Here is a 27,408-nt window from a genome sequence, read left to right as displayed (position 1 = left end):
GCGTGGCGCTGGGGGATGTTCTGCGCATGCCATGGGCTAGGCGGCCGCAATCGTGCACTTGAAAGTTGTCGATTGGAACCATCGATCTAGCCATGGAGGGTGTGCACGCTTTGCCTGGCCAAGATCGTTGAATCTATCTCTACCACGCAGCTACACGCAACGCCTGCCGCCATCTACTTCTTGGACCAGCTGCTTGTTTTGTTTGCTTGGCCGCGCGATGTAACCAAACATCAAGCCACTCGAATGCCAACTTCCTTGGCGTGGAAGCGTACAGAAACAACACGTCGAACTCCACCGCCGCATCCACCGATGCTTTGGAGATCAAAGCCAATCAAAATTACGCAACTCCTCGACTCCAAATCGCAACGAAGCTGGCATGTCCAAGGATGCTCGGCCAAGGTGCTCAAGGTGCGGCGCTCCACGGCCACCTCACCATGGCACCTCATCCAGTGTCAACTCGGCAACTTGTCGTTTCAACTCCACGACGTGATGCGTCGACTTGCCAAACGACTCTGTCGTCGAGTGGCTCGGCGCGAATCGAAGCGAGGGGTGTTTCGAGAATGCTCTCAGTGGATGTCATGCAGTGCGTCGTGGGCCACGGAAGGGGCCAAAGTGTGGCGAAGCACACATGCGCGTGCATGCCGAACGGCCGTTCCTGTTGACACTGCACCACAGACACAGCACCGGTGGAGTCACAAGAAACGATGGTTCTTAACGCCTAACCACCGACAACGAATTACGCGCCGACGATGGCAAACGGGGCCGAGACCGGATTCGGCTTTTGCTTTTTGGTCGACGCTTGGACGAGGCTGTAGTCGAATTGGGGAAACTTGGCCGCGTTGGCCACGTACGACTGAGGAGCCCACGTCACGTCCAAGTTGTCGACGGTCAATTCCCACCCGCGCTGGTACTGCGCCAGTTGCTTTTCGTACGGGTAAAAGTAAAATCCGCAGTGGTCCGGGTCGTTCTCGCGCATCTCTTCGGGCACGGGCTGGATCATGTGCGCGACGTCCATGATTAGCATGGGCGGGAAGCACACGTCGTGGGAAGTCGCGCCGTCGGTCGCGTTGTACTCGAACACGCACAGCACGTTGAAGTGGTCGCCGACAGTCGTCAAGTTGCGCGTGAAGTACGTGAGGGCGGGGTCGCATTTCGTCTTGTCCAGGCATCGGAGCTTGAGCGGCGAGATCTGGCTGATCGCATCCAACCGCGTTTCTTCCGACAGGCACATGTCGTGCGTGGCGTTGGCAACGACAGATCGCGTCCCGGCACTCGCGACCGAGTGCGCATGGATGACGCCCGTGCTGCCTTGGCACGCATACCAGTTGTTCGGGTTGGCCGAGTTTGGACACGCCGCGCGTTCTTCAAATGCAGAGATCGTTTGCATCCAGTACCGGATGCTGTGGCTCCCGCGGGCGCGCTTGGGTCCGAGGGCAGGGTCGACGCCGTCCCACCACGAGTTTTTCAAGATGTACCCACCCGTCGCGCCGTCCTGCGTGCGGTAGTTGTCGTTGTAGCCGACCAGCGTCATCGCGTGGCCGCCTTCCAATTCCATGCCGTAGTGGGCAATGAATTCACCGTCGATGTTGGAGTCGACGCCTTCGCCGACCGGGATGCAGCATGCCGTTTGGAACGAATTGGGCGGGCATAGGGTGCACTGCGGCGACGCCACGTCGCACCGAGGGTCCTTGGTCAGCTCGCCCACGCACGGCTGGTAGTGCGTCAAGACAGCCATGTCTGTGCTCAGCGCCATGGCCCTATGCATCGACAGTGACGGGGTGGCAATTGATGATGATGCAGCCATCGAGGACACGCACCGCTTCTCCGTGACGAGCGCGCGCTTGATGTCGTCCGGGTCGATCATGGTCGAGTACTTGTTGACAGTAACCTTGAGAGGGTTCGACTTGTTTGCTGCCGCTGTTAGACCGGGGCACACGGTGTCGCTGCCGACATCCGGCACGTACGGGCAAACCGCATCGGGGAAAATCGAAATGTCCTTGGCCAAGAGCGGAAACTCGAGCACGAACCCGCCTTCCGTCGTGTTCTGGGTCGCCGTCAAGTAGCACTTGTTCTTATCGACGGACGTGCACAACCGCAGCACGTCGGCGCCGTACGCTTGCTCTGACAGCGACACGTACGTGTCAGGAGCGAGCCACCCGTTTGCAATGCCTTGTTGGCGGTATGTGTACTCGAGGACTGAAATCGTGGCAAAGTCCCAGCACGTCCCGCGGAAATCTTGCGTCTTGCGGGGTGTGACGTTGTCGACGGCGTATTTGTGCGGCAACGGCATGATGGGTTGTGTTGGCTTGACGGAAGCTGCCGTGCCCTTCACCGAGGACGGGTTGCTCAAGCCAATAATTCGATGGAGCGACACCGACGACCTATTGGCGTACGTACTCTTGTGAGCATATCACGACATTTGGCTGCCGTACATTTGCTGCTGCAAGGACGCCAACGAGGCCGCTTGCTGGTTCATCATGCTGTGCAACGTGGCGCAGTACCCGACACCCATCACGGTGAGCGTCGCGCCGACCGCCACGCGCTTCCACGACGACTCGTGCGATTTGCGGGTAACCAGGACGTTGGTCTTGAGCTCTGGTGACAGACATTGAGGGGCCGTTGTCTCGCGCGGTCCAGCACGTACCTCGGGATTCAGAGCCGTACATGGTGGTGGTAAACAAAAAGCGGTCGATGCGCAAAGGATGGAGGGGATTCCAAACTGACTGACGCCTGCCCAGGATTGCCACCAGATTTGGCGATTGCTCATCGTCAACTCGAGCCTCAACCACATGCTTGAACTCGAATGACCACCTCGAAAGACACTCATACGAAAACGTAGGTTAAACATGCATTCTGTCGGACGGCACTCCACCTTACAACCGGTACGATATTTTGTACGTTTACGTCCGATTCATCCAAATATCAGTATGTGCAAAATGTACAAGGAGTACGTTCAACTCAATGTTCGTACTGTGGTGACAGAATATCTGAGAATTTTCTCACCCGACTGGGAGGGGGGCTTACACAACCCCACGAAACTTAAAGACCGCCTCCACTAGCGCTGTGGTGAGCACGGGGAAGACGGGGATGGCTTGGACAATAGCTTTTCTACCTGCATGGTAAGTTGCGGGCTGTGGCTCACACCTTGAGCCTACCGGGACGGCTCGCGAGAGTACATGGTAAATACATGTCAAGTTCGGAATGGGCTGGGGCATCTGACGTTCAAGATCGGAATTGCCCGCGGGGGTACAAAATGTCAGTTTCCACGCCAATATTTGGCTGTATTTGAAAATATATCTATTGAACAATAGCTGGTTGGAAACTTTTATGTACGATGACTCGGTGAGATATTTGACACGCAACGAAACCGCCGATGTAACCCCCGCTTCGTTGACATGGTGACGGGTGGCGTGATATGTTACAGAATGCCGTTGAGTGAGAATTGTCGCGCCGAGTGGTTATCTAAGCAACATTGCACCAACATGACGCCTTGGAAGGTGTCTGAGGGTATCCGACATTGTGGCATTTAACAGCCCCCACGATGAAGACCTTCACTGGTGGCATTGCGTTGTGGTGGCTCTGTGCAGTCCATACCGTGACTAGTGACAACACCAATTGCGGCCACGATCACCTGATCGATCGCTTCCTGGTAACGCAGGGGTATTCCCCACTACTGGCTTGTACCAGATGCTCAAACGTGCATAGAACTCGATGGATCGTACCTCCATGTACAGCCATCAAGCATTGGCCGACGCGACACGAGACAAATACGACGTGCACAGAGCGCTGGTCGAAACAACGATGAAACCCCTTCGCATTGCGCTCGACCTGTCCAAGCTTCAATCGTAAGGCGATGGAATTCTCGACTTGTGTCACCAAACGGCTTCACGCCCCAGAGACCAAGGATTTGCGTGCACGCGTGTGGGTGAAGTCGTGCCTTTGGATGGAAATCGCTACAACTGCACGGCCAACGACATTCTGACAGAGGCACGTGCATTCGTTTTCCCATCGCGTAACCATTGCAAAATTCTTTAGGACAAACTCGACTTTATCACGTCGGTGCTCCTACCTGAAGCGCAAGACTACTTTAGCTCGATTTTATCTGTGCCCGCCGTCGCGACCCTCAAAGTAGCGCACGGCTAGCTCGACGTCCTTTGTGCTCATGGGAACAACATCCTGTATGTAGGTCCCGGGAATTCAATGCGGCAACCCAACCGACTGGGCGTGCTGCGCTGGCAATTTCCCGACGCGCTATGCGTCCCCTGGCACGGCCAATGCAGATTTTTTGCTGCATGTGACGTCGCGGCCAGTTGCAGCGGGGGTAGTTGCGTGGGCGATCCCATGCAACATCGACCAAGTGGGCCGTCCCGTTTCCGCTCAAGTCAATATCGGACCACAACGGTCTGTGTTTGCTTCAATGCGATGCGGGATTCTTATCCGACGTGCTACAGAATCAGCATCGACCCTGCAAAGCGCATGGCTCAGCTGGGCACCATCTTGCACGAACTCACGCATGCGCTGGGGTTTTCCCAGATGCTGTTTGGATCGTATAAACCTCGCAGCAGCCCCAAGATGATCCCGCTTCAAGTGTCTGACGGCCCAAATGGCACCAAAATCACGCATCTCGTCACCCCCAAGGTCAAGCAACTAGCCCAAGAGTATTTCGATTGCCCGAGCGTTCCAGGAGGCGAGCTTCAGAGCAACAATGCACAGTCGTACTCGAGCCACTGGGCCAAGCGACTCTTTCTCAACGGTACGGTTTGAATATGAGTTGGATGGTCCATGGCTGATGGCGGGGAAAGAGTACATGATGGCTACGAGCACGACGAACCCGATCTACTCGGCGTTCACGCTGGCAGCATTTGAGGACAGTGGGTGGTACCAAGTGAACTATGCGCGAGCGCAGGTGCTGTAGCGCCTATCGAATGCCTTGACTGCCCAAGTTATCATGGTGGTGTCGTGGCAGGACTTGCGCTATGGTCACTTGGCAGGGTGCGAGTTGGCCACGTAAGCCAACGCGGCGGAATTGGGTGGGATGTGCTCATGGAGGCACTAGGGGGAGGTGCACCGACTGGAAAGCTCCATTGTGCTACAGTTCGTCCAGCCAAGACTGCACCCCTGATTACACTAGCAAAGGGATTTGCAATCTCGCGACTCTTACGTCGCCGATCCCTCCAGCGTTCCAGTTCTTCAGCAGCCCGGTTATTGGTATGTAGCCATCGTCGCCACAACTGTGTTCGATCCGAAAACTGACGGCAGAGTCTCGACGTAGGGGGAACCGACGACAAGGCCAACTACTGCCCCCGCCATGTTCCCCTTAGTGGCATGGACTGCCGTGGGTTTGGCACCCTGGTACGAAGCAATTCGAACGGCAGCGGATGCACCTCATACGTGGCATGTAGCCGTCCGCTCGCGGGTCCGTCCTGGAAAAGATCGGGCTTACCAGCCTGTGCTTTCGAGGAGCTTTATCCAAAACGACTTCTTCGCCGTAAGCAACTCCCGTGATCAACTCCCATCGTCATGATGACGGCGGCAACGGTTAGCATGACAGCGTCGTACTGCTTTGCAATTCAAGGATGCACAGCCACAGCGCTGAAAGTTTTGGTCGGAGCGACAGTCGTGTTGTGCCCATTCAATCAATCGAGTGTTCAAGTGACCGTCAAGGATGACACAGGGGCGACTTTCCAAGGCACCATCGCGTACGGCATCGCGATCGCCAAAGAGCACGCCTGGACTGACGATGGCGATGTTTGCAGGTGCCCTCGCAACCCTCGCGACATGTGCAATGTCAATGTGTGCTCCAACATGGGCGTGTGGACATCCAAGGGGTGTGAGTGCTTGCCTGGGTACACTGGCGTTGACTGCTCGGAGCTCGAATGCCCTCGAAACAACGAAACCGACCAAGTGTGCTCGAACCAAGGCACGTGCGTGGGGGGAGCATGCCAGGTAACGAACGATACGCTCCATCCATATTCATCAACGATGGGCCGCTTTGGCGTCTGGCAGTGTTTTGAAGGCATTGCGTCTGGAGTCGCGTGCTCCCGCCCGCCCATCACGATGGCCAAGGCCGAGGCATGGATGGCCCCTCACCACCGTGCGCTTCTCCTTTGCGTAAGCTTTTGGATGGATCCGTTTACGTGGGTTGAACGAGCTTGCCCCATGTAGTGCATGAGTGTTGTGGCAGCTGGAGCGGCCACTGCCATCTTCAGGATGCGCTCGGCGAGGCGATCGTCGCAAGTGACGGAGGCACGGCAAACGAAGCGGCTGTACCTGCATGTACGTCCTGCTGCCCCCTTGCTAAAGTCGTCTGCCTTTGTGGGAATCGCTTACGGATTGTCACGACAGGGGGGTCACGGCAATGGTTCCTACGGCGCGATTCAGGAAACGTTGGTCCTTTCCATCGCCACCTAAAATTCTCCCGCTGTAACTCTCAATGGACATGTGCGTTTTTGGTGCAAAGGCACGGCTTTCCCGTCAAATGGTGGAGGGCCCTCAGCGGGGCAACGATTATCCCGTCTATTGTACGGTGATTCCACGGTGGAGCTCTCATGCCGTTCATGTGCGAAACCCACGTCGAGCATGCAACATGGCCATGCCAACCATCATGACGGCGTTCGCAGGAATGTCTCGCACCATGAAGAGCTGCATGGCTGCGTAATGCGCCTGGCCGCTTGCACAAGATCGAGTTTGCTGTGTGGGTTTGTGCTAGAGGAGGAAGAGTTTTGAGGTCAGCGAGCGACCCCTTCTCACAGCCTTCGCCCATGCTGACTTGGCATAGCAACGGCGGCCTTTCGTCGTCAGCACGCGCCGACATCTCGAGTCGACGGAGAAGGTCGCGTCCGATCCTCAAAGTTGTTAGTGCCGTCGACTTCGGAAATCACAAGAGAAATCACTGCATTGTTCTCGGAACGTCTTGTTGTACTCAAGCCGACCACGATCGCTCTGTTTCGACGATACCAACTCCAGTCGCTGAAGCAACGAGCTGGAACCCACACACGGTTCAACTCGAGCTCTCGACGATTCCATCCAAGCTCAACTCGAGAAGCAGGTGCCAGTTGGACCAACTTGATGAGGCGCAGCTACGAACGCAGCAACGTTGAGCCGTCAAATGCTTTGGGCTACCACCGCACAGCGGCCACAGCACCCAACGAAAACGGTGGCAGGCGGGCCCCCTTCCTCGACGCAATAGGTCTTGTGCTGAATCGAGCCAAGACAGTGGCATGCTAGTACTTCTTGGTGTCGATCCAAGCAAGTAGGGGTGATGAGCCCACTGCATCTGTGCCAAACGGGTGTGCTGTTTCAGAGCCCTTGCATGATCCTTGCAACCCTGAAACCTCGAACAAGTGGCCTGTCGACCACTTTCCCAAGCACGGCCTCAGGTAAAGCCTTGCGGCTGTGCTGGTGGTGTGCCAAGGATGGGCAATCTCGATTTGTTTGGATCGAGGCCGACTGAAGTCACCGACAACCATACGAGGATGTTGGATCTGCAGGACCGCCAGGGCAACGTACGTGCCATTCGGCGAAGCCTCCTCGACGTGGACCCACCTGTAACATATCAGACAACGAAGAGCTTCCGACGCCTTGTTCGGCAAAGTGTGCACATCCGTCGCAGCTGTCGAGGGCACAGAGTCGTCACGAGCGTAACTCGTCATGCTGACGACCGAGGGAACCGCCGTCGTTCCTGCGGTGGCTGCGGCCGCGGTGCCGACCAAGTCGGTGAAACTGCATGCGGCAGCATCCCACGGCGCAAATCGCTCAACACCCAACGACGATATTGGTGAAAAGGTGAAAGCTATCGACGCCTTATGTCTCGGAGTGATATCTAAAGTGGGGAGAGGAGGGAGTGCATGGAGGTCGTTGTAGCTCGGGAGGACGGGGGAGTGGAGTTTATGAGCTGGCGTCGCCGGGGCTCGACGAGTACTCGGGCTGCGGCTTCTTGCTGTCGTGGTACTCTCGGACACTTTGAAAGTACGGGTGGGCCATCGCTTCCTTGGCCGTCAGACGCTCCTGGTGGTCAAACTTGAGCAATCCGTCCAAAAAGTCCAGCGCATCGGCGGACACGAGGTGCTTGTTGTCGGGGGTGATAAACTTATCCCATGGCTTCTTCGAGTGCGTGCCGAGGATGCCGTCGTATTGCGGGTCCAGTTCCAGGTCGTACGTGGTGAGGTAGTCGAAGAGTTCTTCCGTCCCTTTCACTTTAGCAATTTTGACGAGTTGGTCGCAGTTGTCATGGCCATGGAAAAACGGTTCCTTCTTGAAGATCATGCCCGCGAGCACGCACCCGACACTCCACATGTCGAGCGAGTAGTCGTATTCTTGCATATCCACCAGCAGTTCCGGGCCCTTGAAGTAGCGGCTCGCCACACGCACATTGTACTCTCGGTTCGGATGGTAAAACTCGGCTAGCCCAAAATCGATGAGCCGCAGCTGGCGCTTCTCGTGGTCAATCATGACGTTGTGCGGCTTCACATCTCGGTGCATGATGCCATTGGAGTGGCAAAAGTCCAATGCCTTCAACAACTCAAAAATGTAGTACCGAATGTCAAAGTCCGTCAGCGTCGGGTACAGCGTCTTGAAGTCGGCGTTGTTGATGTACTCGAATACCAACGACGGTGTCTTCGACTGCGGGTCGCGCACGACGTCCAGAAGCTGGACAATATTCGTTCCGCCGCTAAGGTTTTGCAGGATCTTGATCTCGCGCTTGATCTTCTTCTTCTTGACGGGCTTGAGGATTTTGATGACACATTTGCTGCCGTTTGCGGCATTCACACCTTCAAACACTTCGCTGTACTTGCCGCGACCGATCTTGCGGCACACTTCGTACGAGTCCTGGTCCCCCCAGCTCACGTTCAAGTTCTCGTAGTCCCAATACTCACGAGGACGCGACTCGCATACGTCGGCGTACACTCGGGCGCGGGACATCTCGTCGGTCGATATTGGATGGTGGGGTACTTGGTGGGGAAGAATAGCCCATTTATGTTCGATCCGTCACGGGTCTTATCCGGATATTCCGACTCGGACATAATGGGAGGGGTTTCGGGGTTTCTCCGTTTGATGCCAGCGCCACGTCATTCGATGACATGGCCGGGCCCTCAGGCGGCCTCGCGCCTTCCTTGTTGAACGAAGGTCGGGCAGGTTCATCCAGTAAGCGTTGGTATGTCATGAATGTCATATTCAAACACTTGAATCCATAAAACGAACACTCAGGTGGAAGGGAACGCTGTCGATCTCTTTAGCATCGAGGAGTTAGTCGACATGGCGCTGTCTCTGTGGGCAAAGAACGCCATTCCACGCGCCGTGCAGTGCGCACAGTGCTCACCTGCACGTGCGACTAGAATCACAATGACTGACTAATCATGGCGTCGAGTTTATTCTGTGTATTTCTTGGAGCTATCCCGACGCTTCTTGGCTTTCGAGACTTGCTCGTGGCCTTTGGACACACTCGGACATGACTTGGACGCAGCAAGACCTGGCCGCTTGCCTTTCAGCTTGACCTGTCGTTCCTCTTCCTAGTTATTCGCCATGCATGCCAAACACGATGACCATGCGCAACCATGCAATGGCTCGAACCTCTTGTCGGCGGGTGCGAAGCAAAATGAGTTTGCGCTGGCTGGCCTGCAATGGTGTGTGGGTCTGCAGCATGTCATTGTGCATAAATCGACAAAACCCGCAAGTGCAAGGCTTACCTGGTTTACCTTTTGACGCAGCAGGCCCAACTCGGCGGTCGGATACACGCCTGCACGTTAGCAGTCAGAGCTCCATGCGAATCATCGAATGCATACCCAATGCCACAAGCATCCTGACTTCGTCAGTCGCGGCGCGCTCTACTTGCAGCACTTGTTCGAGCATTTCTATTTCGTCGAACGCTTCGTTCGTGGCGGCATCTCTGCCTGGAGAATCGATCCGAGCGGCGATTGCTCCAGCGACGTCGGCAAGTAGCGCACGATTCGATCCGTCGGCCGCCACTTTGTCCAAAAACGTCTCCAACGTCGTTCGAAGTTGCTGGTTCAGGAGTTCCTGTCGATGACCAGGGACCCGTCAAACAACTGACGGGGTGCTCGACCGTCATGCGGGTCGAAATGCCAGCCAAATACCTCGAGCAGCGAACTCGAGTGTTTGATTTGACGGATTTCCATCGCCGGGGCCATGGCCGTGGCGGCAGGACACTGACGGCTGGCACTACCTAAAACCTGGACTCGTTCTTCCGGTGTCAGCATCGCCTACAGTCACTCGTGCTTGAGGAAATGTCCGTCCAACATCAGCTACAGTACCTCGAGGCGAGCGTGGGAATCGCAAAGCCGCGTCGTCCCGACTGTTGCCTCATCCAAGCACGATCGCCAGCTGCAAAACGTGCCCAGCACGGACGACGGTGGAGCTTTGGGACGTGAAGTCTGCAAAGGGGCGGGCACAGCTTGTGTCGTGTATTGAACCACGAGCATCGATGGATCGTCTGAAGGAGAGCTGACGGATGCAGGCGCGGGCCGCAAAAAACCAGGATTCTCAACGACGCAATACGATGCGTCGGATCCGAAACTTGGCCGGTAGAGCGAAAACAAGCTCGCCATGCCACCGTCCGCCATCACCTGCATCGACCTCCCATCGGAATACACCACTTGGCGGAAACAGCATAGAGCTCGGGCCACGTACCTTGGGATCTCGAATGACGTACGTCGAGATGAGCACTCGCATCGCGTCAGCGGATATCGGGTAAAGAATGCTCTCGAGGAGGGGATTTCGGCGGCTAGAGGCCGACGTCGACGGCCGCCCACGTGGAGTCGACGTTGGCGCCGACTGTCGGGTGGCGGGCACAGCCACATACAAGTGTTGCAGCGTGTGCAGCGCAAACGTTTCTGGCGGATATCGCAGGTGAAGGTTCATTTGAGACTCGGGGGCGAGCATCTGGGCCATGTCGGTGAATGTTGCCGACTGGATCAAGTGCGACACATTTGCAGGGGCAAAATGCAGCGACTCGACTCCTTCGTCGACACTGTCGGGGCCATTGGTGGTAGGAGCGGATTGGCGTCTGCCCATTGCATCCAGAGGGATTGCACGCACAACATGATCGTGGGGAAAGACGTGATCGACTTGAAACGGACCGGCAGAGTCTGCTGGTGTCCCGGACAGCGAGGGGACGTATCGAGCGGCGAGTGCTTCCGTTCGGGCAACCGCCGCGTTTTGCTGGAGGTTGGGCGAGGCGATGCGAGCGAGCGAGAGGGACACGTGTGTTTTGTTCCCACATCCATCGCTCGGCCGGGCTTGCAAATCGTTGAGGCAGTAGTAGATGCATCCGTTAGTTGGCACTTGCAACGCCCTTCAGCGACAGAACAATCGAGTGACGAAGGTGCGCCGCGAAGACAGCACGACGACCTACCCGTGGGCAACTTGGGGAAGCCATCGAATAGTGGACGAGCTCAACGGAGTGGTGCAAGTGAATCCGTCGGGGAAGAGCGATGGCTGGACGGTCTTCAACTTGCCTTTGGACTTTGGCCGCTTTAGATGTCGGGCAGATGCGATCTCAAGCAAGTCATACAGAGCCTCGTATTGCGTCGACATGCGGTCACTTGGTTCGGGGCCGTCCAGCGGCTGTCGGTGCCGTGGCACTATGATATGGGTCTTGTTGTCTACAACATGGACGGGCGATCACGACCGACGTGGTTGGAGCGATGCCACCAATGGAGATCAGCGTCGTACGGGCGTTTGACGGCCATTTCGATGGGCTAGCGTGGCTCGATTTGACGGCCAAAATTCGCGTGATAGATAGCTCGGGGGAAGCTAATGTGGCTGGCGCTAGAGGCAAGTCCAAGTGCTTGGACAAGAATGGGGCGAGGGCCGACACCCACGACTGAAAGACAGGATTTTCCACATACGTCGCATTCGTGGTGAGCACCTTGGGCGGCACATCGACCACGGATGTGATGTTAAAGAACTCTTCGCACCGCTTCGAGAAGATGGCCCATGCGTGGTTGAGCTCGCAAGTTGCTGTCTAAGCCAGAGTCACTTTAGCGGTGTCGGGGCAACCATGCATGCTGCAACCATCAAGTCGACGCTCGTCTCCTGGGTTTCCACTCGCTGCTGCGCCCTTGCAATAGCTTTTTGAATCTCGCCGAGGCATTCAAAGAGCAGCACTTGCAACCTCCGCAAGGCTACAGCTTGCAAACTGGCAACGCGGTGGTCCATGGCGGCAACCTGCATATCGATGGCGTGTTTGACTTCTTCTGCATGGATATGCATTTGATCTCGACGCAATCGAATGTGTGCAAGTTGATTGTCCAGGATAACGCGGCGTCGCTGCCGTTCCTGCCGCAGTTGACTGACCCGCGCGACGCCATTGCGTTTGATCTCACTTTCCACCGCCTTGCGGACTCCTGGAAGTTTCCGAAGCGTCATGTACATCTCGTCTATCGACGGAAGCGGCTGCGGCGGTCCGCCGTCACTGCCAGCGCTGCGCAGGTCCTCGTGGAGCTTCGCGAATGTCTCAGAGAATGCATCCGAGTCCGCCACCGTCACGTAGATCATGAAGCGGTGCCAACCAGGATACTGTTTTCTGTCCCAGTGCACTACTAGTAGTACTACTAACATTTCTCAGGTTTGTACAGCCAGATATTATTTTGGCACGACCTTCACAGTTTTAATATTAATCAACTATTTAAAAGATGTATACATTTGACACAGCTCTCCAGCATTAAAAACCTTCTAGTAGTACTATGCTTATTGAAGCATGCTTTGAAGTACTTTATTATTAACGTACGTCATATGAATTTCATTTATGATTGACTTCGAAAGGACGGATCTTTCCTAGTTGTACTAGTGAGGTGCGGCCGTCACCAAGAAGGTCTTGACGAAGCATTCCCACCGATGTCACTTGCAAGAGTGTATACCAACGCATGTAGCTCGCAGCCGCAAGAGTACTGGGACTACGAGAGGTATGACGTGACCTGGGGCCATCAGGACGCGTTCGAGGTGTGTCGAAAGGTGGATCGAGGCAAGTACAGTGAAGTGTTTGAAGGCGTCCACGTCGCGAGCGGGAGTCGGTGCTGCATAAAGGTTCTCAAGCCCGTGAAGAAGAAGAAGATCAAGCGCGAGATTAAGATCCTACAGAACCTGCGGGGCGGCCCCAACATCGTGCAGTTCGTCGATGTAGTTTTCGACGAGCAATCCAATACCCCGTCGCTTGTGTTCGAATACATCAACAACAATAATTACAAGACGCTGTACCCGACGCTCAAGGATTTTGACGTTCGGTACTACATGTACGACCTGTTGAAGGCGCTGAACTTTTGCCACTCCAAGGGCATCATGCACCGCGACATCAAACCGCACAACGTCATGATCGACCACGATAAACGTCAGCTACGGCTCATCGACTTTGGACTTGCCGAGTTTTACCATCCCAACCAGGAGTACAACGTCCGTGTGGCGTCGCGATACTACAAAAGCCCGGAGCTGCTCGTGGGCATGCAGCTGTACGACTACTCGCTCGACATGTGGAGCGTCGGGTGTGTCCTAGCAGGAATGCTCTTCCAAAAGGATCCCTTCTTTCAGGGCACCGACAATTGCGACCAGCTCGTCAAGATAGCACAAGTCCTTGGCTCGGACGCGTTGCAGGACTATATTTTCAAGTACAAGTTGGAGCTCGATCCGCAGTACGACGATCTCGTCGATACATACGTGAAGAAGCCGTGGGAACAATTTATATCTCCTGCCAACAAGCACCTCGTGTCGACCGACGCGTTGGAAGTCTTGGATGGTTGCTCCGCGTGGACCATCAACAGCGCTTGACAGCCAAGGAAGCGATGGCCCACTCGTACTTTCAAAGCGTTCGAGAATACCACGACGAGGTGTCGGAACCGATGGCCGATATCGCAGTGACAGATAAATAGCCCCAACACGTGGAGTCGTAACGTTGCCACTCATGACGTGGCATGCTGAGCGAACGACACAATGTCTCACCGTTCATGGACATCCGTTCAAATAGTGGGAGGTGTGTGATTCATGCAGAGGAACTGACATCAACATAAGCGATGTGGTACAAAACACAAAGTAAGATGCAGCTCGTCCATTGTGTTGAATCGAACAAGTACACAATAGATTGCGTATCGGAAAAATCCTTCGCCTCTGACCCACGAAGCGATTGAGTTTGCAAATGTTGCAGCCAATGTGGATAGTTATTTAATTATGACGGTGAGATTATTCTTGTGGTCCACAACACGCCAAAACACAACTTTTCCGGATAACCTTGCCTCTGGCTTGCGATCCATGACATCCGGATATTGAGCTTATTGACACGCCTGGCATAAATACAGTCCTCTGGCGACGCGTCCACGAGTTCAAGGATGTCGGTGGCGAGTTGCCAGTGCGGTACTTGACCTCTCGTGGCGTGGCTTTATCGCGCGTGTGGTCTCTCGTGCCGGTGCGCTCGCCTCGTGAGGCGCTACTCACTTCGCGGGAACCGAGCACATGACTTTCGCACGGTGGCGGCGTGAAAAATAGAATGACAAGATTTTATTGTAATACAAAAAGCAAGACGATGTCGGCCAATAATGATAAAATATTTTCGAAGGCCCTTACGTGGATGGTGGGTCCAGCTTTTTGAGCGTTGGCTAATGTTGTAGGCGCCGTAACACCGCGGCACCGCCCTTGCTGTCTGTTTCCGACGGACGTATGTAGTGTCAAGTTGCTCGTTGACCGTCACACCACCACTACCTCGCGTAGTACACACCGCACCCCTCCAACATCATGGTCCTTCCCCGCCCATCGTCCTCGGGCCGCGATAGCAGCTGCCTCGAAACGATGCCATTGCCATTTATCGTAAGCTCCATTTCGAGCTGTCGCCAAGGATGCTGAGCGTTGTCGGCGTCGCACCGTAGGCGAGTAAAGTCGACCAGGTCGTTCAAGCGAGGCCAATGAAAACCACACCACTTCCGCGGGCAACCCCGCCCGCAGAGACCACCACACTGATCCACGCATTCCAGCGCACCGTCCAGCGGTATGGCTACCAGAAAGCCGTCCATGCCAAGTTTCAGGACAAGTGGCAGTCGCTGACGTGGCGCCAATACTATGCCCGCGTCCAAGAGTTCATGAAGAGTTTAATTCATGTCGGCGTCCAGCCGCACGACGTCGTGGCGATCTCCGGTCTCAACTCGATCGAGTGGAACGTCGCATACCTTGGCACAATCATGGCCGGAGCTGCCGCCACCGGTGCGTGATCCGCCGCTGTCCATCGAAATGCATGCCACGTTTTATCGAGCATATGCGAAAGCTGCGCAACCTTGATCCACATGCCATTTGCACATGGAGGTGTGCCACGATGGGTGTCTAATGGAATCTTGCCGTGGCAGGTATTTACGTCAACTCGTCACGGGACCTGAGCCATTTTATCGCACGGCACTCGGAGGCTCGCGTGATTGTATGCGACAGCATTGACAGCGTGGAAAAGTTTTTGGCCATCCAGCCGTCGTTGCCCAGCCTCAAAGCGATTGTCCTGTGGGGCCATGACGTCCCGTCCATTTACGCCGCGAACATGCCCGTATATGCCTGGAAACCATTCTTGGACCAAGGTGCGGCCACCTCGATTCAACCGGACTTGCCTGACGATGCATACGACTCATCCGGGCCTTGCTACACTGTTAGGCGCATCCATTACAAGAGGCACGGTCCAGCGGCGCATGAAAACCATTGTGGCTGGCCAGTGCGCGTCCATTGTGTACACTACCGGCACGACTGGCACCCCAAAAGGTGTGATGATCTCGCACGACAACTTGTGCTTCAACGCGTGGGCGTTCGATGCGGCCGCCGTCGATCGCGGAACACAGCTCTCGAATCGCGACGTTATCATATCGTACCTGCCGCTGGCACACGTGACGGCCCAGCTCATGGACATCGTGCTGCCTATTTGGGTGGGGTACGAAGTGTACTTTGCGCCGACCGTTCGTGGCCAGCGGCTTGGCCGCACGCTCAAGGAGATTCGCCCGACTCGGTTCTGCGGCATCCCGACCGTGTGGGATAAAATGGCCGAAAAGCTGCGGGAAGTCGAAGTCTCGACGTCCGGCCTGAAAAAACAGCTTGTTGCCTTCGCCACGTCGCGCGCGTGGAAGAAGACTGTGCAGAGCCAGTACGGGTGCAGCGGAGCCGCTCCATGCGGCGCTGGTATCGCAGAGAAGCTCGTGCTGTCGAAAGTCAAGGCCGCGCTTGGTCTGGACCGGTACGTGCCACCACTCGACCTGCCAACGACATGAAGTGAATCGCGGCCATGGGTAGATGCAAATCGTTCTCCGTGACGTCGGCGCCCATTCGCCATGAAACGAACGAGTACTATGGCGGGCTCGACATGCCCATCATGGCGTTTTTTGGGTCCTCCGAGACGGCCGGAATTGCCACGATGAATGTCCAGTACGGGTGGAAGCTCGCGACCGTCGGCCGGCCACTTCCAGGCACCGAGATGCGCATCCAAAAGTCGACGACCGAAGTCCAACTCCGCGGCCGCAACGTCATGATGGGGTAAGCCACGTCGTGTTGCCTTCATTGTGGACGGTGGTGGATGGATGCGGCGTTTGTCGAGAGGGAGCTAGCTACCTTGGAGAAAGCAAGCACATCTCCTAGATGCACGCGGGTGGAAATGGGGTCCTCCCTGGGAGTGGTGTGGCCGCGCGTGATTCGATTCCATGACGCTGACTGGTACGTTGTGCCTAGATATCTCAAAAACGAAGCCGAGACGCGACTCGTTCTCGACAGCGACGGGTGGCTCCGGTCAGGAGATGGCGGGGCTGTCGACGACGACGGGTTCATCTCGATCACGGGACCGCTGCGAGAGCTCGTCACGACGTCTGGCGGCGCCGTGATTGCCCCCGCGACGTTGGAATCCGTTTTGAAGCAATCGATTCCGATCCTGTCACACGCTGTTGTCATCGGCCAACAACGGGAGTTTCTTCTTGTGCTGTTTACCCTCCGCGTCGAAAACGATAGCGACGATCGACCCACCGACAAGCTGGACGCGACGGTGCTGGCATTCCTTCGCACCATTCGATCCACGGCAACCACGATAGCCCAAGCTCAAGCGTGCCCCAAGCTCCTCGTATACTTGGACGGCAAGCTCCGCGACGTAAACAAGGCCACAAGCAAACTCTCGTTTGGCAACTTTATTCAGAAATTTGTCATCCTACCGCGGGAATTCTCGGTAGAAGGCGGCGAGCTCACGCCGACACTCAAAGTCCGCCGCCACGCCGTTCAGGAGATCCATTCCACCCTCATTGAGTCGACGTATGCATAACTTAGGTAACAACACGGTCGTTGAAATAGCAATGGCGCTGGACATGTCGCGTGGGGATCTGCTGGCCTTGTCCGTGGGTCCAAGGACCGTCGATGGCGTCCATCCTCGGTCCTATGGACAGGATCTGTTGACGCAACGAATGAATGGATTCACCAAGGGATGGTAGCAGCCCATCGCCAGCCAGCTCTTGCATCATGCCCATGGTTGATGTACGCTTGCCCCATGGCAGTCTGTCGATGAAGACGACGACTTGGTAAAGGGCTACCCTCGATTTTGGGATGTCGTCCGCTAGGGAGCAGCCTTCCATGCACGTGCAGTCCGCTTCTCGATCTCCGACGCGTGGCTGTGTGAGGTCCATTTCAGTGATGCAACTAGGCTGGGTACCGCACCATCTAACCGAAGCAATGAGCACGTGGCGTACATGAATTCGCGATATATTTATTTGACCCACTGAAAATCCACGACCGCTTTTGGGCTTGGCAACACTTAGATGCGCTCGTATCCATGTTTGTGATGTCGTCGAAGGGCATGCACGACGGCGAAGACGCAGGCAACTAGCATCGTCAGGACGAGTAATGGCGACCGAGTAGTCGAAGTCTGAACAGCTGCATCGAGTGACCCCGTTGGCTCGGTCTCCACGAGTAGGCGGCGCATGTACTTGTTCAGAAACTTTCCGTGGGGGTCGACAGCTTTTTGCAGGGCGACGAACTCGTGGAACTTGGGATGCACTCGAGCCATGTCGTTGGCGGTAAAGTAGTTGGCTTTGCCGGTGTGGGGTCGGGCGCCGTACTTGGCCAACGCCGCTTGCATGCCCCGATGGTACCGGTCAATCTCAGGTTCGTACTTGCCGCGGTGATACACGATAGTCGACACGACGACGGTGCGGCGGCCGTAGAAGGGCGAGAGCCACAACTTGTCAGCGTTGACATAGCGAAACCCGAGGAAGAGCGGGACCTAAAGCAACGAGTCAGGACGTTCTGGGGCAAGACCATGGCTCTGGCCTACGGCCGGGTCGTGGAGCGGGGCCAGCGTCGCATGCAAAGCCAGCATATCACTCAGTGCGGCGGCGTCATCCTCCACGGGTAGCATCATTTCCATCTCGGTAAAGTAATTTGTGTTGTTTCGGCCATCGCGACCGAGGACTTTGTAGCTGTGGTCCACACACGCCTTGGTGTCGGCCGGCCATGCCGTCCAGTTGAGCGGCAGAGGCGTCACGGGTGTAGCCGTAAACACATTCGCCCAGCATCCCGTCGAGATCGGCGCCGTCGTATTCACGCGGAGGACAACAGTGACGGTCGAGTGGGTTGGCAGGCCAAGGAGATACCATTGCACGCGATCAAACGTCTATGGCACACCTGCGTCAGGAGGATGCGTTCGGGACACAAAATGGACGGCGGCTTAGACCATCCAATCATCTCTCTCCACAAGCTGACATGGTTTCGACGACAATCGTACCGCCAGCAAGGCCGCTCGGTGTGATTCGAACGTCGCCAACGGCAGCATGAACGTGATCTGCTCCATCGTCCACAGCGGGACATGACGAAACGTCAACGTGCTCACCGCCCCCAACGTCCCCATGCCAACGCGCGCTGCATCAAAGAAGTCTCCTGATGCGAGTGTAACCAACGACCCGTTCGCCAGCACCAGGTCCATGGCGACAATGTTGTCAGAGATGCACCCTGTGTTGCCCGTGCCATGGGTTCCCGTCTGGGTCACACCGGCTAGCATCAATATAGTGACATGACTATGTGCCGGCCACTCGTGCAGAGTGGTAATGTACCTGCAGTTTGAACAGCCACGGCACCGAGGTTGGGCAATGCGCGCCCGCGAGCTGCCAAGTAGTCGTTGATGGCATACAGAGGTCGACCTGCTTGGACCGTGATCGTGTCGTTGTCAAAAGACACAACTTTCGTGTACTTTTCAAGCGTCACCAGCGTGTGCTTTGTCAGCACGATAGGAGAGAAGGAGTGGCCAGCTCCCGCGACACGAATATGCGTCGCCGATTCAACAGCATGCTGCAACGCGGCCAACGTCGAAGGGGACACGTGCACTTGAGGGCGACATACTTGGCGTGTGTCCCAGTTCGACCAGATGTCTCCTTGGCTTTGTGAAGCTACTGTCAGCGCGCCCATGAGCGCCGCCATCGCCGCACGGCACCACATTACTCTTCAATTATACTACCGTATCCGGATATAATCCTTGCTGCTAGTACTGATGCATACTAGTAGTATGCGACTCAACACTCAAATCCATCATTTTATACTTAGATAAAGTATGCAGAAACAACCGATTCTAAGCACAATACTATGTAGTGCATGTAGTACACATTTCGAGAAACCGAAGTATTTCAGTTCTGTTGAATGTACGAATATTGCTCGCCTTGCTTGCCGCACAACAGCAAGGGAAAAATTGTCAATTCAGTTCATGTGCATATTGAAAACGTGCCCTGCTCCATTCGAAATACTACTTCGTTGCAGCGCAGCAATTGCTCGGAGATAGTGACTTTCCATTGAAGCCTCCTCGTTCACCAAAACAATATCACAAGTACGCCGTTAGTACTTACTTGAACCACTTAACTCTGTTTGATTGGATAAAATATAGGCAATTAGAATGCTCAGCCAATGAAAACCACGAAATCCCGATAGCTTGGGAAAAAGCCACGAAAGGGCACTTTGATGACACCATGACGTGTCACCATGGCTGCTGCCATCCTCATCCTCAGTAGCACTGGCTTAGCGACCGCGCTGTCATTTTTCTTTTCCTCGGCACTTCTGGTACTTCTCCTGGCTGCATGGACGACATGGCTCGGTGGCGGCTTTCTGTCCATGGCCGTCCTCGTTGCAAATTAGCGTCCGCGACTTCTGCTGCTGAGGCATCCAATTTACCCGTCCTTCGAATTCCAAACCTGAAGAGATGTTGGGTCCACAGGCAACATGCCACTAACCAACCCTCGTGCCTAATTCCCGTGGCATCTGGTACTTGCACGGCAACGACCACGCGCTGAGCTCGATGGACCACATCCAACTATTTGACGATGCCTACACCTTTACGACATACGAATCGCGCAATCGCGTGGCAAGTAAGCGAAGGCTGTGGCCACCGTTGGTGCATTCGACAATGCTGAAAAGAATTGTTTCCAAATGGAACTTGCAGTGGTTTCTTCGGCATTCACGAAGGCAGAAAGGACGAGAGCAAGGGCGTGAACGGCATTTTCTGCAGTCTGCCCTCGTCACAGATCCTCGTCGACATGTCAATTCGCTGGAAAGCATCGACCTCAGCGCTTGCGTGGCGGCGCAGTCCCTAGCAACTCGGCGCAGGCACACACGACAACCTGATGGGGATTTGGTAGCTCGATGAGCTTTCCCCCACGTACTCGCGAGATGCCAAGCCCCGAACCGCAAATGACACCGTGGTCTCTTTGCATAAACCGCCAGAGTCTAGCTAGAGACTTGAAAACTCCCCAGAAAGTCGTCAGGTGTGCCATCGTTCGTTCAATAAATAGTGTTTGGAGTGCGCTACACGAGGGTCTGCTGCTTGGCGTAGATGCTCTGGATGGCGCGTGCCACGTCCGTTTCGACAATGTCTTTCAAGTGGCAGACTTGCTGGAGCGGGGCGGTCACAGTTGGGGCGCTCTCCAACAAATCGCGAAGTTGCTGGATGAAACTCTCTTGTTCTTGGCCCAACGCCGCCCATTCGTGTCGCACCTGACGTCGCATCGATTCCACCTGTCCCGTGTCCATGGGATGCCCAGGGCTTGGAGAAGCGCTGTCGCCATCATTATTCGACTGCGGCCCAGTGGATTTCACCTGCAGTTGCACCTACGCATGAGCGTTGGACGCAGGTAGTCGTGAGCTTGGACAAGGAACGGTACCACACGACTGACAGCGTCTTGCAGCTGGCGCTGCATATCCTGCAAAACAGAATAGATCGTCCGCTGCACCGACTTCATTGTGTCCATTTCACGGGATAACACAAGCACCATCAACCTATACACCCCCGTGGCCGACAGCGTCTTCAGACCATCCAGGTACGTACTGAAGTCGCGCAGTCTGCCGCTCCAACTCGACAAGCACCTATAAGTCAGGTCAGTGCCAGCCACGGAATGTGAGCTATACTGCGTTGAGGCGTTCGAGATGCTGCTCTTGCCGAGTATACTTGGCAGGATAGTCCCCCACCACAAGCGACGACACCTTGGCCTCAGCCACAGCTTCCACTAAGGCCGGGAGAGTATGCTGCATCCATTGGGTGACCTCAAGCTCTTCGTCTGCTTCGAATTCGTTCCTAGACATCGCGTCATGACCACTCACGCCCAGCACGTGTGGCGTACTCTATGGACGTATTGAAGGAGGGCACGTCGTCGAGAGCAGCAAGGTTTGCATGGAGCCAATCGAACTCGACAGCGAAGAAGGCGTCGCGCCATTGATCCATTGTACGAGACCACGACGTTCCGTCGGTCTCTTCTCTGCCTTCTAGATATTCCTCGTTGGAAGCTATGGCATCCATCATCCACGTGACTGCATGCGACTGCATGGGCGACTCGGCAATGATCGAAAGTGCTCGCGGCGGCGACGAGCTCTGAAAGTATGGCATCACGTGAGCTTGAATGCTATCGAGGATCTTGTCCTCTTGTGCGCTCAGCGAGATGCATGCCGTGGGGCTCAGCGCGGCCAACTCCAGTGCATTCGATCCCTCGGCCAGCTGATGTCACCCAACGTGTCACTCGAGCGAGAAAAAACACGGCACACGTACATGATTCAGGATGTCGTCGATAGCTTCCAGACCGCTCGTGGGATCCGTGGAATACACAGTTCGAGGGCACAGTCGAGTTGCCTGGTCTTGGACCGTCTCGAGGTGCCTGCGCAAGACATGCACTTTACGTGTCTCCTTGGCATGCTGCTTCTCCAATCGTTCAATATCTGCAAGGAGTTGTGCTTCGTCGTCGTCGATGGATTGTGCAACTCCTTTGGCATGTAAATCGGTGCCTGTGGCGAGGGTTGTTGCCGCCAGCGTCGCTTGTTCTGCCGCCGAAAATTGTACTGCCAGCGATTGCTCCACCGCCAACACGTCAAGAAACCAATGCAGAAATGCGTGAACTCGCAACGATGGGGACTCGCATACGCCACGAAACATTTGCGGCGTTATATCCAGCGGGAAGCCCATCAACCGGAGCTTGTGACACAGTCTGTCCTCCATCGCAGCCGCCGCCGTCGGCTGCTGCAGATTTACCCGGAGGCAATGTGAAATCAACCGGATCCAGCCACCATATCCGGATATCGTGGGGTTATCCTGAACGAATATGGGAGGGAAATCGACATGGGACCCAACGGAGCCCCCCAGTCGTCGCCACAAGCCTCACGTGTTGGCGAGTGGTTTATGGCTCCGTAAGGACATAGGGGCGCGCCAGGTCGATGGGGTGCTTGGGCTTTAGGTGTTGTCGGTCGTGAAACCAATGTCGAAATACCCCCCTACACCGCAGGAATGCTGCGAAATGGAAAACCCCCGAGGATGGCAAGGGCTAGAAAGTTGCTATGCCCGACGTAAAGCGCGGAAGATCGAATAGTTGGCGGATGAATTCCAACAGATCAAGGAGATCTTGAAGAGCCATGACACGAAGAACCACCTCTTGCCCCCCTCCAATTTCACCGCCACATCAAACACCCCTCTCCACTTGGCCGAAGATTAAGCCGTCGCATGGAACACAGTCCCGTTGTACCATGTTGGCAAATCGACAACAGATATCGAGATGCAGGCGAAAACCACGTACGACGCCATGATCGTCAACACCACCACTGAAAACGACGACAACGAACGACGGCGACGATTGCAGCGCTATAGTGAACCCCGGAAAATGCCGACATGGTGTCCTCCTATAATGCATGGAGGCAGAATAAAATCAATCTATTTAAAATACGTGAATTAGTCGAACTTGATTGGTTATAACTCGAATAATTTCAGTCAGTCAATCGCAGTTCTTGTTTTATCTGCACTGCAATTGGTCAAAAGGAATAGCATTTCGGATTTGATATTAAAGTATACAGGTAGATATTCTATTAATACGATCATGTTTTGAGGGTAGTAGACTAGTTTAGGGTGTCGGCTTTGTAGGTGTTCCCTGTATTGTAGCTCGCCAACGCCTCGAGTTGTGCTCGCTCTTCATTCCTGATTGCTAAATCCTGATGGCGAGTCTTCCCTTGCTCCGCCAAAACTTGGGCCGCGGTCTAGTCACCACACGTTGAATGTCACTGCGAGCGTTGGTACTACATACATATGGTAACGGTCCATCGTCGTGGATCTGCCACCACGAATTGGGATGAGATTTGACTCGGCATGGCTCCGGCTTGGCAATATCTCGAGTTTGCAACCACGCCAGTAGTCGAGTGCGCAACACGTCGAGCGCAGTCAAACACATACCCCTACGAGGGCAAGCTATGTTCGATGTATCCCTGTTATGGTGTCTCGGTCGATGATGCTTGGACCCCTCTCGGGTTTCCCTTGGAAAGCAGGCCGACGAGATCCAGGGAAGAAGGGCGCGACGGGGGCAGATCAACCAAACATGCAGCACATCCATCCTCTGCACACATCCCGTCCGTCCAGCCCATCACGCTGCCGCCACGATGACGACGGCCATCCATTCGGCCTGTCCGAACGTTCCGCGAACGCCATTGGCTGGAAAAGTGCCGAATCTCGGCCTCGTCGCATGTGGCTCGTGAGACAGTCGAGATTGCGCCACATCGACATGTCGCACTGGCGACACCACTTTCTTGGCAGATCGGCCGCTTCATTTTCAAACTCACTCGGTCTACCACACACACGATGGGGATCCTCGGAGCGAAGCGCGAAGCCCAACTCAAAGCTGGCATCGAGCAGTGGCTGCTCAAGAGGACCGACGACGACGTCCCGGAGCTCAAGCACATCAAAGAGATCCTCAAGTCCCACGACACGCAACACCACGTGCTCCCGCTTGCGTTTCACAAACACATCAAGCCACCGGTGAAGCCACCCCAGCGATTGCTCTTCAAGGATGAAATCGTGGCGGGGAAGCGTGTGCCGTTCACCAAGGCGCTGGCCGTCAAGGGCCGCAAGCGCATGGACGTGATCCACGAGTCGGAAGACTTTAACAAGGAGACGCGCCAAGCGGCGTACTCGACCCAACTGCTGCTCCGTTAACCAGCCAGTCTCGAGCTATTTACAAATCAATATTTATCTCCACTTATTATCTATGAATCCCATCGTGCTTTTCCACTTGCAGGGAGCGCCCAGCATCGTCGCCCATCTTGCGCTCGAGTGCACTGAGCCCCGTGGCACGCACCTTGCCGTCGTCTTTGGTCGAAATCGAAAACAACCAAGCATGGCGCTCGCTGCTACTATGAATGAAATGAAATCGCAGAATCATGGCCGATCTCACTTTGTGCTTTCTGTGTTCCTATCTACTTGCAGAGTGGGGGCAGTTCAAAGTGGAAGAGCTCTCGGAGAAGCTGTCAGCGGTCCGCTGCAGACGTCAGGACTCGATGTCTTTGCCGGATTCAAATGCGGATGAAAGTCATATCTTGCAGCGTCAATGTGCCCGCTTTCGTTCATTTGACACACGTTGTGGCTCGCGTGAATCGACTGTGGGGGCTGGTCGACACATACCAATGAGGGGCGAGGTAGGCAGCGTGGCCCGTAGCTGGTGTGGAGAGATTCGGCTGCGAGGTGGGTCTTGTAGTGGACAGCCCAGAAAGAGCTCGAGGGGGAGGACGTGGGCACCAGTGGAAGCAGCCAGTCGTCATCTCGACGGGCTCGAGTGGCGTACGAGATCTCACACGCGCCAGTTTGTACATCTCGCCACCAATTGTGGGAACGACATTTCCTTCAATCAACGGCTGCGGCGGTTGCCCTCGACCACCAAACCCCACGTCGCGTCATCTTGCCATCGCACAAGCAGCATCATGTGGCTCAATCCGGTCAGGCAATGTCCTGTCGGGCCATTCGGTTGTGACTACGGAGGAACGACGACGCGAGCGGCGAGTGCGTCCACGGTGAGGCGAAACTCGCCCCACGCCATAGCGAACACGGCGTTTTGCTCAAGACAGTAGCCTCCACGCTTGCCTTTGACGAGCTTCTGAAAGATCCTGTCGGCATCGAGCGAGACACGTTCGGCGGCAACGTCGTGCACGTGAACTGGATCGACAGGAAGTACTCTACTCACGGCGAGGTTTTCGAATGGCAACCCGATGGTGATCGTCAATACTGCACAAGCATGGCACATACGAATGTGCACTTGGACCGCCGACGTCGGACGTACTGAGCGCAATGCGCTCGAGAAATGCCGGTCGGTCGAATCTCATCGCCGCTCTCTGTGCCACACCCAGTGTCAATGGGATATCAACCGGATATCGAACCCGCTTATCCAGACATTCACCCGCCATCTCGATCGCTTGCAGTCGATAAAGGTGCTGAGTGCACCAGGTCCAGGAGCAACCGAGCAGCCCCCCGCGGGCGCACGCTCGGGCACTGAGAAAAGGCATGTCAGGAGCAGGTTCAATTGCCGCCGTACATGTAGCGGGGTGATATGCACAAATATATCTGTACGCTGCGCATCGCGCTGAAATAGCCACGGGCAACGATGGCCAGTTGTTGGCAAACCCAGACGGCAACCCGGTCGTTCTGCCCACCCACACATTGCTACGTACGCCATGAAGCTATTGGGGATTCAGAGGGGGGAGGTGAATTCAATAGGTGTATCAAGACGTTTTCGCTGCCACCTGACACTGACCCATCCCTCGATGGACAGACATGACCCGCCACTGCCACGGCGAACGTGGGTGGTCGTTGGCATGCGATAGGCGGGGATCCCTGCCTGCGACAGACCACTAACACGCAAACGCCGCGACGAGGCAATCGCCCTGTTGTTTGCCCACCCAATCCCCCGTGGTCGAATTCCTCAATATCTCTGTCACGTCGGGTGACGTGGTTGGCTTGCACACGCTACGTCGAATTCCTTTGCCGTCCTTGGCCCGTTGTAGCCATGCAAGCAGCGTAATGTGTGGCGCACGACGCCATGTGGCGTGGTGCGTCTCATTGTGGAGCGCGAACGGAAACGAATGGCAACTCGAGCATCAGGCTGGCATCTGCCGCTCACTTTTCCATTTCGCGCGGCCACCACGACGATGGGGGCCCCCGTTCATGTGAAGCAGCCCTTAGTCAAGGGCATGGACAAGGGGATGAAAACGCCAGCAAACGACGCCCCGTTCGCGGACAAAATTAAACAGATCAAGGACATCTTGAAGGACCATGACACGCAGAACCACCTCTTGCCTCTCAAGTTTCACCGCCACATCAAACCCCCCGTCCATCCCCCGGCACGCCACTTGGTCGAAAAGGAAGTCGTCGCTGGGAAGAAAGTCCCGTTCAGCAAAGTCATGGCAAAACGCGTCCAAAAAGAAATTCAAACCAAGGCACAGGACGAAGCGATGGCACTGAGGACGATCTATGAAACGAAGGAATACGATCCCACGCGGACGGTGCAGCAGTATGTGCCGTCGGTCTTCCTCCTCAAGTAAACCCGCGCTTTTTTCATAATCGACCTGCATTGTCGTCGCAGCAGCTTCCTCCTGATGGAACTCCTAACATATTTACTACTCAACTATTCCATGTCGCTCCACTTGCTCGCCAACGTGTCACGATGGGGGCTCGGCGGGCCACCCTCTTGAGTGTGCCCCGACCGCTCTTCCCATCGCCCTTGTGCCCCTTCCCCCACATACAACTCTTCCCGAAGCGTAGGTACGCCAAACAACATGAATATCTCGCTCGGCCACATCCATGTCATCCAACCTGGCGCCACTCCACGATGACAAATTCATCACCCACTTCGTAAACGTCGAACAGGCGCCAGAGATTCGGCGCGACGTTCCAAGCAGCCACCAAAATCATTGGAGCAATCTGATTGGCTGTCGTGGTTCATCCGGATGTCTCGTCGCATCTTTGACGTTTGGCACATCTGCATGACGTGAACCACGACATCGACAGCCCGGCACTTCATTTTCAAACTCACTCGGTCTACCACACACACGATGGGGATCCTCGGAGCGAAGCGCGAAGCCCAACTCAAAGCTGGCATCGAGCAGTGGCTGCTCAAGAGGACCGACGACGACGTCCCGGAG

The 27,408-nt window shown here is 55.5% G+C and overlaps 12 protein-coding genes across 17 annotated transcripts; 4 read left to right on the top strand and 8 right to left on the bottom strand.

Moving 5' to 3' along the window:
• Positions 1–687: 687 nt before the first annotated feature.
• On the bottom strand, positions 688–2,765 carry H310_04466 (hypothetical protein). The gene is made up of 4 exons (XM_008868836.1): positions 2,645–2,765; positions 2,433–2,595; positions 1,818–2,381; positions 688–1,757 (listed from the first exon to the last, which is right to left on the bottom strand). Exons 1-4 carry the CDS (start codon positions 2,664–2,666, stop codon positions 737–739), a joined length of 1,770 nt encoding a protein of 589 aa, XP_008867058.1. The 5' UTR covers positions 2,667–2,765; the 3' UTR covers positions 688–736.
• A 671-nt stretch (positions 2,766–3,436) lies between these two features.
• On the top strand, positions 3,437–6,411 carry H310_04465 (hypothetical protein; the record flags this gene model as incomplete). Its single annotated transcript, XM_008868835.1, has 16 exons — positions 3,437–3,649; positions 3,706–3,845; positions 3,897–3,987; positions 4,036–4,128; positions 4,187–4,401; positions 4,452–4,753; positions 4,803–4,906; positions 4,967–5,007; positions 5,057–5,208; positions 5,273–5,352; positions 5,403–5,488; positions 5,544–5,699; positions 5,757–5,946; positions 6,007–6,111; positions 6,166–6,276; positions 6,346–6,411. The coding sequence occupies exons 1-16, from the start codon at positions 3,542–3,544 to the stop codon at positions 6,409–6,411; spliced, it is 2,040 nt and encodes a 679-aa protein (XP_008867057.1). The 5' UTR covers positions 3,437–3,541.
• A 1,341-nt stretch (positions 6,412–7,752) lies between these two features.
• Positions 7,753–8,964, bottom strand: H310_04464 (CMGC/CK2 protein kinase). Its single transcript, XM_008868834.1, has one exon. It carries the CDS (start codon positions 8,920–8,922, stop codon positions 7,888–7,890), a length of 1,035 nt encoding a protein of 344 aa, XP_008867056.1. The 5' UTR covers positions 8,923–8,964; the 3' UTR covers positions 7,753–7,887.
• A 387-nt stretch (positions 8,965–9,351) lies between these two features.
• H310_04463 (hypothetical protein) lies at positions 9,352–12,533 on the bottom strand. Its single transcript, XM_008868833.1, has 10 exons — positions 12,034–12,533; positions 11,692–11,983; positions 11,372–11,621; positions 10,648–11,311; positions 10,272–10,583; positions 10,095–10,220; positions 9,783–10,017; positions 9,687–9,736; positions 9,571–9,633; positions 9,352–9,509 (listed from the first exon to the last, which is right to left on the bottom strand). The coding sequence occupies exons 1-10, from the start codon at positions 12,514–12,516 to the stop codon at positions 9,369–9,371; spliced, it is 2,616 nt and encodes an 871-aa protein (XP_008867055.1). The 5' UTR covers positions 12,517–12,533; the 3' UTR covers positions 9,352–9,368.
• A 281-nt stretch (positions 12,534–12,814) lies between these two features.
• On the top strand, positions 12,815–13,931 carry H310_04462 (CMGC/CK2 protein kinase). The gene has a single exon (XM_008868832.1). It carries the CDS (start codon positions 12,856–12,858, stop codon positions 13,777–13,779), a length of 924 nt encoding a protein of 307 aa, XP_008867054.1. The 5' UTR covers positions 12,815–12,855; the 3' UTR covers positions 13,780–13,931.
• A 667-nt stretch (positions 13,932–14,598) lies between these two features.
• H310_04460 lies at positions 14,599–17,652 on the top strand. Of its 2 annotated transcripts, XM_008868830.1 has the most exons (7): positions 14,599–14,659; positions 14,713–14,808; positions 14,868–15,198; positions 15,339–15,557; positions 15,631–16,201; positions 16,258–16,497; positions 16,690–17,652. In XM_008868830.1, the coding sequence occupies exons 2-7, from the start codon at positions 14,737–14,739 to the stop codon at positions 17,264–17,266; spliced, it is 2,010 nt and encodes a 669-aa protein (XP_008867052.1). In that variant the 5' UTR covers positions 14,599–14,659; positions 14,713–14,736; the 3' UTR covers positions 17,267–17,652. The 2 variants fall into 2 exon arrangements, with proteins under 2 accessions (XP_008867052.1, XP_008867051.1); XM_008868829.1 differs by having other exon boundaries at positions 14,599–14,808.
• On the bottom strand, positions 17,268–17,624 carry H310_04461 (hypothetical protein; the record flags this gene model as incomplete). The annotated part of the gene is made up of 1 exon (XM_008868831.1): positions 17,268–17,624. One exon carries the CDS (start codon positions 17,622–17,624, stop codon positions 17,268–17,270), a length of 357 nt encoding a protein of 118 aa, XP_008867053.1.
• A 100-nt stretch (positions 17,653–17,752) lies between the features above and the next one.
• Positions 17,753–19,410, bottom strand: H310_04459 (hypothetical protein; the record flags this gene model as incomplete). Its single annotated transcript, XM_008868828.1, has 4 exons — positions 17,753–18,220; positions 18,272–18,610; positions 18,722–18,987; positions 19,047–19,410. 4 exons carry the CDS (start codon positions 19,408–19,410, stop codon positions 17,753–17,755), a joined length of 1,437 nt encoding a protein of 478 aa, XP_008867050.1.
• Positions 19,411–20,734: 1,324 nt separating this feature from the next.
• On the bottom strand, positions 20,735–22,493 carry H310_04458 (hypothetical protein). 5 transcript variants are annotated; one of them, XM_008868823.1, is made up of 6 exons: positions 22,016–22,493; positions 21,594–21,964; positions 21,382–21,547; positions 21,302–21,339; positions 21,138–21,252; positions 20,735–21,084 (listed from the first exon to the last, which is right to left on the bottom strand). In XM_008868823.1, exons 1-6 carry the CDS (start codon positions 22,457–22,459, stop codon positions 20,782–20,784), a joined length of 1,437 nt encoding a protein of 478 aa, XP_008867045.1. In that variant the 5' UTR covers positions 22,460–22,493; the 3' UTR covers positions 20,735–20,781. The 5 variants fall into 5 exon arrangements, with proteins under 5 accessions (XP_008867045.1, XP_008867046.1, XP_008867048.1 ...); XM_008868824.1 differs by having other exon boundaries at positions 20,735–21,072; XM_008868826.1 differs by having other exon boundaries at positions 21,302–21,547.
• A 1,543-nt stretch (positions 22,494–24,036) lies between these two features.
• On the top strand, positions 24,037–24,490 carry H310_04457 (hypothetical protein). Its single transcript, XM_008868822.1, has one exon. It carries the CDS (start codon positions 24,080–24,082, stop codon positions 24,431–24,433), a length of 354 nt encoding a protein of 117 aa, XP_008867044.1. The 5' UTR covers positions 24,037–24,079; the 3' UTR covers positions 24,434–24,490.
• Positions 24,491–25,244: 754 nt separating this feature from the next.
• On the bottom strand, positions 25,245–25,593 carry H310_04456 (hypothetical protein; the record flags this gene model as incomplete). Its single annotated transcript, XM_008868821.1, has 2 exons — positions 25,245–25,495; positions 25,551–25,593. The coding sequence occupies 2 exons, from the start codon at positions 25,591–25,593 to the stop codon at positions 25,245–25,247; spliced, it is 294 nt and encodes a 97-aa protein (XP_008867043.1).
• An 806-nt stretch (positions 25,594–26,399) lies between these two features.
• Positions 26,400–26,899, bottom strand: H310_04455 (hypothetical protein). Its single transcript, XM_008868820.1, has one exon. It carries the CDS (start codon positions 26,836–26,838, stop codon positions 26,446–26,448), a length of 393 nt encoding a protein of 130 aa, XP_008867042.1. The 5' UTR covers positions 26,839–26,899; the 3' UTR covers positions 26,400–26,445.
• Between the last annotated feature and the right edge of the window lie 509 nt (positions 26,900–27,408).

The sequence above is a fragment of the Aphanomyces invadans genome (genome assembly GCF_000520115.1).
Source record: "Aphanomyces invadans strain NJM9701 unplaced genomic scaffold supercont1.7, whole genome shotgun sequence".
Lineage (NCBI taxonomy): Eukaryota > Oomycota > Saprolegniomycetes > Saprolegniales > Verrucalvaceae > Aphanomyces > Aphanomyces invadans.
This window is presented reverse-complemented; position numbering and strand designations above follow the sequence as displayed.

Excerpts from the sequence above, each read along its gene's own strand:
- H310_04466 (XM_008868836.1), bottom strand. The coding sequence starts at position 2,666 with ATGTACGGCTCTGAATCCCGAG. Across the intron at positions 2,596-2,644 it reads GTACGGCTCTGAATCCCGAG|AGCTCAAGACCAACGTCCTG; the intron begins GTACGTGCTGGA and ends GTCTGTCACCAG. Across the intron at positions 1,758-1,817 it reads GCGCTCGTCACGGAGAAGCG|GGCCATGGCGCTGAGCACAG; the intron begins GTGCGTGTCCTC and ends GTCGATGCATAG.
- H310_04464 (XM_008868834.1), bottom strand. The coding sequence starts at position 8,922 with ATGTCCCGCGCCCGAGTGTACGCCGACGTATGCGAGTCGCGTCCTCGT.
- H310_04463 (XM_008868833.1), bottom strand. The coding sequence starts at position 12,516 with ATGATCTACGTGACGGTGGCGGACTCGGATGCATTCTCTGAGACATTC. Across the intron at positions 11,984-12,033 it reads AGACGAGCGTCGACTTGATG|ACAGCAACTTGCGAGCTCAA; the intron begins GTTGCAGCATGC and ends ACTCTGGCTTAG. Across the intron at positions 9,737-9,782 it reads CAGGATGCTTGTGGCATTGG|GCGTGTATCCGACCGCCGAG; the intron begins GTATGCATTCGA and ends GCTAACGTGCAG.
- H310_04462 (XM_008868832.1), top strand. The coding sequence starts at position 12,856 with ATGTCACTTGCAAGAGTGTATACCAACGCATGTAGCTCGCAGCCGCAA.
- H310_04460 (XM_008868830.1), top strand. The coding sequence starts at position 14,737 with ATGGTCCTTCCCCGCCCATCGTCCTCGGGCCGCGATAGCAGCTGCCTC. Across the intron at positions 15,558-15,630 it reads GAAACCATTCTTGGACCAAG|GCGCATCCATTACAAGAGGC; the intron begins GTGCGGCCACCT and ends CTACACTGTTAG. Across the intron at positions 16,202-16,257 it reads GCCGCGCTTGGTCTGGACCG|ATGCAAATCGTTCTCCGTGA; the intron begins GTACGTGCCACC and ends GGCCATGGGTAG.
- H310_04458 (XM_008868823.1), bottom strand. The coding sequence starts at position 22,459 with ATGGAGGACAGACTGTGTCACAAGCTCCGGTTGATGGGCTTCCCGCTG. Across the intron at positions 21,548-21,593 it reads TCCTTCAATACGTCCATAGA|GAACGAATTCGAAGCAGACG; the intron begins GTACGCCACACG and ends CGCGATGTCTAG. Across the intron at positions 21,085-21,137 it reads AAGACGCTGTCAGTCGTGTG|GTGCAACTGCAGGTGAAATC; the intron begins GTACCGTTCCTT and ends GCTCATGCGTAG.
- H310_04457 (XM_008868822.1), top strand. The coding sequence starts at position 24,080 with ATGGGGATCCTCGGAGCGAAGCGCGAAGCCCAACTCAAAGCTGGCATC.
- H310_04455 (XM_008868820.1), bottom strand. The coding sequence starts at position 26,838 with ATGCAGGTCGATTATGAAAAAAGCGCGGGTTTACTTGAGGAGGAAGAC.